The sequence below is a fragment of the Sinohyriopsis cumingii genome, chromosome 1 (assembly GCF_028554795.1).
Source record: "Sinohyriopsis cumingii isolate HCF-2022 chromosome 1, ASM2855479v2, whole genome shotgun sequence".
In the NCBI taxonomy this organism is placed as follows: Eukaryota; Metazoa; Mollusca; class Bivalvia; order Unionida; family Unionidae; genus Sinohyriopsis; species Sinohyriopsis cumingii.
Genome location: NC_142961.1, coordinates 10,192,102 through 10,201,742, shown reverse-complemented (window position 1 = coordinate 10,201,742; position 9,641 = coordinate 10,192,102). Strand labels below are relative to the sequence as shown.

Here is a 9,641-nt window from a genome sequence, read left to right as displayed (position 1 = left end):
GTACTACTTCAATCGAACACTTTGTGATTCTAAATGTTGAGAGATGATTAAGTGAAGACTTGTTGTTCAAGTTTGCTTTCGCTAGTCATTATTAAGAAAAAGGCAAAGCGTCATTGGAATGAGATTATGGTACTAAGATTATGAACGAAACAATAATGGGAAGGTAACATTTGAGACTCCAAATGAAGAAATAATAGTAAAATTGTAAGTAATTAGGAATAAAACAATTCTTTTATAACTGAGTTGTAAAATATCACATCTAAGTTTTGCTTTATCACCATTATGTAATGTAGAACTTCTTATCTTATCACATAATCATGAATTACCCTGATAACATGGATGACTCTGATTTTCTGTATCATAGTTACCCATAGCTTTGTGAGTATATTCTTGAATGTAAAGTTTTGCAAATGATAGTTCCAATCGGATACATGCATCTACTAATCCGTAAGAAAGAACAGTGCTAAAAGTATTTATTGTTAATACTTTCATTACAAAACAAAAATTATAGGCACTGTGTTCAGCATCATTTTGTTTTAAAAATTCTTGTATTATATAATATTTTATAAATTATGTTCAGGACAAAATAATAAGATCTTACATTTACTAGCTATATAATGTAAAAATAACATGGGCGTACCTAAAGTATTTGGCACACAGAGCAGATAATCCTTTGCCACCCCCCACCCCATTTTAAAATGTAAACACACAAAAAAATATTATGTTTGTAAGTAGATTTTTAAACAAAACAGTGCTGTCATAAGCAAATTGGAAATAACGTTTACTTTGGCGAAGTTTTCATTTCGTTTGAAAACTTGTACTGATTGGAACTTTCCCGATAGCCAACTCCACTTTCTGGCTGTGACCCGGCGGACCCCCACCCACACCCCCCGCACCAACCTTTAGTACGCCACTGAAAATAAACATTTTTTTTTTTTGACTTGCGAACTTTTCGATTGAAAAGTTAAACCGAAGCACTAAATACTAATACAAATTAAAGTAGTGGGTTCAACAACAGGACGGTGGGGGAGAGGGCCAGTTGCAGCTTGAACTAGCACACTTTGTAATGTAAAACTTAACTACGAAAATCATAAGAAAAGAACATTTCGCGAAACTGAATCCCACAGAGAGAATTCCGAGTCAGTCCATGAGAAATACAAACATTACTAATACTGCTGTTTATACTAATGATATTATTTGCTTTAGTTTTCTTCCAATCTACAGCTTTTATTTCTTCAACTTTTAAGACGTTCAGTACTCTTATCCAAAAAATGAATCCAATTAAAACCTTGAAGTAATTTGTAGATTTTGACAAATATCACTTTACTCAGAGTTATAAGTATAAGCACTTTACTTATAACAACTGCAGTACGCATATAGAGATCAGAATTAGGAAACTAAAGCATTAAAATACTGGATCAAATGAGACATAAATTATCTCATATAAATGCCAACCCAGCCACCAGTCTTGTAAAGGATTTATATGGAGAATAAACAAAAAAATAAAATATACATGAAGACACAGCATGAAGTAATAAATTACTGCCATATTGGGTTTTGTTGTTGCTATTGTTGTTGTTGCTGCTGCTGTTATTGTTATTGTTGTTGTTGTTATTAATGATGATGGTGATGATATTCTGATATATTGTGAAAAGCGAGAAGATGAAATACATTGTAAATTTAAAAGTAATGCGAAATGAAAACATTATAAATCTACAAGGTTGTCGTCAGTATGAATTAAATTATACATTCACTTCTCATTCAGGTAATTAGTAGATTTTCTGTCAGTTTTACCCAGATTTTGAACTAATTGGGCTGATGTAAGTTTATCAGAAAATTTTCAATTTCATTAAGGCAAATCAGTAAAGAAGTAAAGGGTATTTTCTTAAATGTTAAATATGATATCTTTAAATATGATTAAAGGGCCTACATCAATAACAAGCTACCAATAGTTCTGCTATATCAATCAGCAGTGTGGTAATGAGCAATAATAATAATCATAATAATAAGGAAAACTGTCATAAGTACCGGACTCAATATTGCTTCGAAGCGCGTTTTAAGTATGGCTATTGGTTCCCAGCGCAGATGTTAAGTGGTTCTGAGCAGAGATATTTTGGTTCTTATTGCGGATGTGAGCTACAGAACCCTACTCTGTTCTATGTCCATCCGGTCAGCTGTCTATAAGAGTATCCTCCCCTTGTTTTTAGTCTAAAGAATCGCTAGATAATTGCCAAAATATTTCACTCATCTTGGATCTTAAACAAATAGGAAATAAAAAGATTAGTTTTAATTGTAAAATAGTTTTTTGAAGGTGACTGAATTCTTTCGAGCTTCATTATTTTCTAGATACCAATGGTTTATCACTTATTTTGGACTTAAAAAAGATGTCTGCGCCCGTGTGTGCAAAACTTGTTTAATGTGCATTTTTATTGTGGAGCAATATTCTAGATATAATTCGTAATGAGCAATATTTACATTCAAGAACCAGCCACACATGGAAAGGTTAAGAAAAGTCTCATTTTAGTTTGTCACATTTTCCGAAGAAAATCGTTTATTTAAGAGAAATTTAAGTTCTCTGTAAAACTTGTTTCAGTACTGTCTAATATTCGCACCCACTCATGTTTGTTTGTACCCACTACCGATTTTACAAAAAAAAACAAAACAACAGAACCCCTATCCCCAAAGAACAAAAACAACACACATCAAGGATAAACAGAATATTCACTAAGATCAGTAATTTTATTCATAAAGGTACAATTTAAAACCCGATTGTCCTAAGGAGGTTCCAAACACTGAACTTGGTAGCATTTCCAATGAAACGGGAGTTTCTTTTGGCACACTATTAACATTAGCTTGTCGGTATTTATAACCAACAGATGTTATGTAGTTCACCGTCTTTGATACTCCAAATAATTCCATAAATTGTTAGAATTAAACTCTTTGAACACATGTACAGTAGTTCCTCCTGTTTATCATTTCACTTTTTTGCTGTGTTTTGGTTTGTTGTTTTTCTTTTTTATTGTAAATAGAAGTATTAAAATTAGACTTAGTAAATACTGAATGCGGATGATAGTTCTAATTGAAATGGATTGTTCTGGAAACCAGAAAATGATGGTGAGCAGTCTGCCTGCTTGTTTACATCAAGACCTTTCGTTTGGTTTGAAATGCTAGTAAGTTGAATCTTTTAGTCTGACATCAATTTATACAAACTTTCAGAAAGTAAAATAAAATAAGCGCTAATTTATTAAGCATTTTACCAAATTACAAGACTATAACCTCAATACTCCTATTAGCAAGGCTGATGGGGGGGGGGGGGAGGCAAAGCAGGGATATGTTTCATAAGGTGGCCCGGGCCAAACAAAACTTTTTAATTTTATAAAAGAAAAATTTTGTTTGAACCAGAACTAGTAGAAGCCAGGGTGTTTCTTACCCCAGGGCCTGTGATCGCTTTGTACGGCCCTGCCTATTAGTTAAAATGAATTACAATGTGCTCATTTAAAGTGATATGGGCAAAATATACTGCATGCATCTCCATCCAAACATACACTTTCAAAGTATGAATGCAACAGGCACATATATATATTTTTTTATTCACATACAAAATATCTTTATAATAAATATGCAACATGGATTTCTCAACTTGAAAATAAAGTATTGCTTTTGACCAGTGTTAAATGGATAATGAAAAATAGATGACATAATTCAAATAAGAGAAAGAAAACTTTTCTCTCTATATATACATGTAGTCATTTATTGCATTTCTTACTCTGCTCCCACTTCCCCCTGTTCATCTTTCACTTCTCCCTAGAATTCAAGTCTAGCTTGTCCCTGGTATATGTTTTAAAATTTGTTCCAGCATTGACAGTCTGCCAGAACACGTGTTTACCCAGTTACTATAAATACACTTTACTGTACATTGCTAATTGGATCATTGGTGTGATTGTAGACAAGGCCATTCTCTTTGTCCTACACTTATACTGTTGTGAATCATGCGATATGCATAACACATTTACATGACATTATCTGCTATATAATAGGTGAGTCTCGTTCACAAGCGTGCCTCTGAAACATTGACTTAAGACTAGTGCAAAAAACAAATCACTTGCAAATTTCTTAACGCGTAGGGTATCTGAGGATATCAAAGCATGCAGTAGTGAAAATGAAAGTATCATCAAACAATCTGGATGTTAATTTTAATCCAGATGGTTTAAGATATGGCTGTGGTTGATGGAAAAGGAGGGCAAAATGTTTTGCAATAACTGTATAGAAAAGAAAAGGCCAATGCATTCACAGTGGGTTGCTCTATCATGAAGACAAGCTCTTTATAATGACATGAAATAATTGATGACCATACCAATGCTTTGTTTTTAGACAAATTAAAAAGTTGATTTTGAAAAACAGGTTACAATGAAGAAGATGAGGCTATGATAATGGCAATAATGGCGGTCATTTGGTTAGCTGGACAATATCTGCCATTCAAACTCTCTCTAAGTATGAAAGTATGTTGGGCTTATTGAAAACACTTAGGGTAAATATTGCAATTCTGAACATCTCTGAACATATCAATTATGATTGCTAATACACGCCTAATGAACTTCTTGAGACAATTAGTACTGGTTTTGATCAAGATGCTATGAACAAATAGCATAAATATATCAGCACTAGCTGATGAGAGAATCAACAGAGATGACATTAAATGCTCAAATCGTCAAACCAAGCACATCAGTTCCTGAAACTGTTTTGCACAATATTGAATACAATGATGGAACAGGTGTAGGGTTCAGTAGTGTTATCTTTCAGGAATTAGAAAATAGGATCATTCCTATAAATAAATTAATGGCTTTTAGCTCAGATGCAGGATCTGCTATGACAGGAAAAGACTTTTTATTGAGAATGTAGCCTCATCTTATCCATGTAAGCTGTATGGCCCATCATTTAACACTATGTACCAGCTAGGCCACTGACAAACTGTATGGCCCATCATTTGACTCTGTGTACCAGCTAGGCCACTGACAAGCTGTATGGCCACTCATTTGACTGTGTACCAGCTAGGCCACTGACAAGCTGTATGGCCACTCATTTCACTGTGTACCAGCTAGGCCACGGACAAGCTGTATGGCCCATCATTTAACACTATGTACCAGCTAGGCCACTGACAAGCTGTATGGCCCATCATTTGACTCTGTGTACCAGCTAGGCCACTGACAAGCTGTATGGCCACTCATTTGACTGTGTACCAGCTAGGCCACTGACAAGCTGTATGGCCAATCATTTGACTGCGTACCAGCTAGGCCACTGACAAGCTGTATGGCCCATCATTTGAATCTGTGTACCATCTAGGCCACTGACAAACTGTATGGCCACTAATTTGACTCTGTGTACCAGCTAGGCCACTGACAAGCTGTATGGCCCATCATTTGACTGTGCACCAGCTAGGCCACTGACAAGGTTAAAAAACAAAGATAAACATGGTTAACAACATTTTTCTATTATTTTGATGCATCGCAAACATGGGGAAAAGAACTACACTTAGTTCAGGAATATTTTAGATCATCTCTTAAGTACAGAGATATACTCTGTATATTGGTTGTTTTTGTTTGAACCTGATTCTTATTAAAAGTAGCTTTCTCATTCAGCTGCCATCCAACATAAAGCAACGGTTTCCACAGAAGACTCTTATGGATGCCTTCTTTGTACTCAGCATGAGAAGCATCAAGTATAAACCTGACCCCACTGTATATGGTAATTAAGAAATAAATTAAGTCAAGGATCATATTGGAGTTGAAAAGTTTGACCTGGGATCAGTGTCCCCTCCTGCTCTTCTGAAAGAAGCTGTGTGAAAGGAATGGAGAGAGGCCAGGGTGATTGTAAAGTCACTGCAGTACCCTTTATAGCAGCTTCTGACTGGGCACAATAAGGATAGCATCCTGGATATCATCAAGCTGGCACAGATTTCTCTAATGCTGCCATTACACATGGCTGACAGTGAATGAACGTTTAGCCAGCAAAATCAAATTATTACTAAATCGAGATCAAGCTCAGTACTGATTATCTTGATCAGTTACTCAGTCAGTGTAGCCATTTGTAGTCATGTAAACATCAACATAAACAATGTTCTTCTGTTTGGAAGAATAAGAAGGAAAAATAGATCTGTAATACAAAGAACATCAGATCAGTTAAACAGTGTGAAAATATTTAAACTCTGTAAAATTATTAACGTAAAGGTTGTGAATATATATAAATTTCCAGTTCATTTGAAGTTTGATGTTTAAATATTGTAACAGCCTGCTGCCTCATTTTTTAAAGTTAGCTAAGAGTATGATGCAATTGATCAGTTTTACTTGGGCTGCTGTTTATATGTTTTTTCCTTTTTCTCACTTTCAGGCTTCTACTGCTAGTCATATAAGAGTAGACATTTATTTAGTATAAGGTAGCTTGTGTCATCAGTTATTTTATAGAACTTGCAAGCCAATGTTTTGCATTTTGTATTCATTAAAGTTAGTTTACTTAACTACTGAGTATTTTTAAAAAACAGTTTACTTAAAAAATACTACATTAACAACCCTTGATTTACTTATAAGCAAAATAATATATAATTACATTAAAAAACAGTACTTCATAGAAAATTGTCCTATTGATTTTAAAAATATCACATTAAATTTTGCAAAAAGGGGCCGTTGTCCCGTTTGTTAAATATCCATCTTGATCACTGTTTAGCTAAGAATTACTTCCATTTTCACCTCCATTTCTGTGTGTGCCATAAGGACACTGCATCCTTCTTTGAAAATTTAAACAGATTGTAGTAAATGTGGCCCACATTGAATAACGCATCATAGAATATCCAAAGACGGTATAGCAAGTCTTATTTGGAAAGCAAATTACTGCACGAATTTTGTGTTATCTGTCATGGTGGTCAAGGTATGGTTAGAGTAAACATAGGAATATATTTGATCTTATGTAGGCTTAACAACTTTATCATAACCCAAACTTTCTGAAAAACACTACTCTCTTTTGGTGGTAGATTTTTACTCCTGTCATCTTTTTGTCTTTGGCGATTGTTTGAATTGCTCCATTGCAAGGCATAGGATTACTTCATAGCCTTGACATAGTCACGGCTACGACATTGTAAATAGTTTTGCTGCAGCAATAAGTACTGTACTATATAGTATTTGCTTACCCTCCCACTTGTTTGTACCTTTACTGATTTTTAAAACTAAAACCGTCAATGGTATAAAAAGGCCCAAAGTATTTCATTCATCAGTTTATAATTTCTATCGTGATTGTCACCACGGGATCTCTAACATTGCGCCATATTTGCTTGGGCAAAGCATTTTTTTATTCAAACAACAGAAAATTCTGAAAATATATAACTTTTAGAGTTACATCCCTTTGAATACATGTATATATAAGAGTTATGATCTTATTTTTGTTCAGCTTTCATTAAGAAATATTAAAACTAGACATTGTAATTTCTTCATGAAATACATTGCCTAGTACCTTAGGAGAACTACTACTACCTCGCAAATCCAGCCCGGTAAGGTTAAAACCTAAATATTTTAAAGTTATCTGCCCACCTAAATGGCAGTTAGAGTGATATCCTCTTGATATGAGGTTGGCACCATATCCTGCAAATTTGTCAGTTACTACTTCCACTTATGCCAAGTAGCACACTCTCAATGGATAGAGGGGCCTCACAAAATCCGTTCAAGCAGTTTGGAATCTGTTGGTCTTGAAGCATCATAATTTAGTTTTTTTACTTCAGGATTGAGCTGCAAAGAAGTAAAATTGATTTTCTGAATAGAATGATGCATAATATGTTTCATGGTATAAGTAGAGACATATATCTGAACCAGCTGTTCCCAATCTCAGGTCACGACCTAGATCAGGGTCATGGGGTGGGGGTCCTCAGTAGAGTCACAAAGGGTCTTCAGGACATGATTTTTCTTTTGCTTTTTCTAAGTCGTAGTCTGAGTCGGAGGTCATGCAGATGGTTAATTTTGAGTCATAGCAAAATAAGGTTGGGATGTACTGATCTGAACAATTGAAACAAGTTGCCAAGAGTAATTTTTAGCAATGAATCTGAAGTTATTATGGACAAAGAACAAAAGTTTAAGTTTAGTAGAAACCCAGTTAAGATTGGCAACCAGATTGTTTTCACCATTATCATGCGCATTTAGTAATAAAGAATATTTTGAAAATGTTTTGAGCATCAGTGATGAAAATTTGTGACCAGTTGTGAAAGAATTTCTAAGTGGGGAATTATCCTCTGAGGAAGAAAATTGCCCAGTCCATGTTGCTTGGAGAAGTGGAAAGTTGTTAAAAAATGAATCCTTAAGCTGGCCATTACAGACCCCAAACCTCAGTATTTGTTAAAATTATGGCAGACCGTTAAATCCTAGCTTGAAAAAGGCAACATGAATTTCAATCTAAGGCTGATCTCGTTCATACTGTGGTGACATCCGACACCAGGTGACTTCATGACTCCATTCCTAAGTGATTGCAAGCTGTGATAAGAGCCAAAGGTTTAATTAGCAAGTATTAAATGCATGTATCATTTGGGGTAATATTTTGTCAGGAGATAGTATTGTAATGGCAATGATATTACTTTGCTTCCAATGACATCAATGTAAGTGGCTCTCACCATTGACCTAGGACTGGCTTGTTTTAACTAGATGCATAAAAACTGCCTGTGACATATAAAACTTGTGTAAGGCCCAGTCAGAATAGGTTGTTGTAGTTGTTGTAGGGTTTAACGCCATTTTTCAGCACACGATAGGCTATACATGGCGGCCAGTATTAACGGTGGAGGTAGAACCTGGGAAATCCCCAGAAAGAACCACCAACCCTTGAGAAGCTACTGGCAAGCTTTCTCACATACCCACATTGGCCGAATCCGAGACTCGAACCCATGCAGACAGTGGTGAGATGGCAGTGATCCGTAACATAGAGTGCTTTGGACCACTCGGCCACTTGGGGCCCCATAAATGATTTAATAAAAAATAGGAAAAAAAGAATTAAAAAAGTTACTTGGTTTTTTATCAAAGTTGTTCATATACCATATAAAAGTTATATCAGGTTGTGGTTTCTATCCATCAGTTTGTTGTTATATACATGAAAACCCAAGATGTTAGTGCACATACATGTAAACTGAACCTACCCATCACTATAACGTAACAGTGGAGAGACTGTCATTATTAAATCATTTAACCATATGATATTAAAAACATTCCTAGATAGGAGTATTCCCATGAGCTCAGAAATTGTCATATTCATTGCAGTTAGTGACTTTAGTCAATACACATGAGTATTTAGTCAGTACACATGAGTATCTACATACACTAGCCTCAGTCTGCTGATTTTGGTCGATCATAACGAGACATTTTACAGCATCATGATCAAAATGGTTGGCAAATTACATGTAGCTGGGCTATACACAGCCTAGTCTTTAGGGGAATCCTGATTTAGTGCCTTTTCTCAGAAGAGTACAAATCACTGTACTGAGCAAGTCAGATATTTTTGTATATGATATAATCACAGGGACATGGTAGAAAAAGTCACTGTGTTTTTGTTTCCCTAATATTTTCTCAAGAAATATTTAAATTTCAAACAATGAAATAAGCTCAGAAATATGAATATTAAGT

The 9,641-nt window shown here is 35.0% G+C and overlaps 1 protein-coding gene across 2 annotated transcripts in view; it reads left to right on the top strand.

Moving 5' to 3' along the window:
* Window positions 1-2,359: 2,359 nt before the first annotated feature.
* Window positions 2,360-9,641, top strand: part of LOC149806403 (spliceosome-associated protein CWC27 homolog) — a 61,981-nt gene continuing 54,699 nt past the window's right edge. The window contains exon 1 of one of the 2 annotated variants that reach the window (XM_089952869.1): window positions 2,360-2,502. In XM_089952869.1, coding sequence (XP_089808995.1) covers window positions 2,461-2,502 — 42 coding nt within the window. In that variant the 5' untranslated portion in view covers window positions 2,360-2,460. Of the gene's footprint in view, window positions 2,503-3,149; window positions 3,171-9,641 lie in introns of those variants that run through there. The other variant, XM_089952877.1, reaches the window with a different exon arrangement.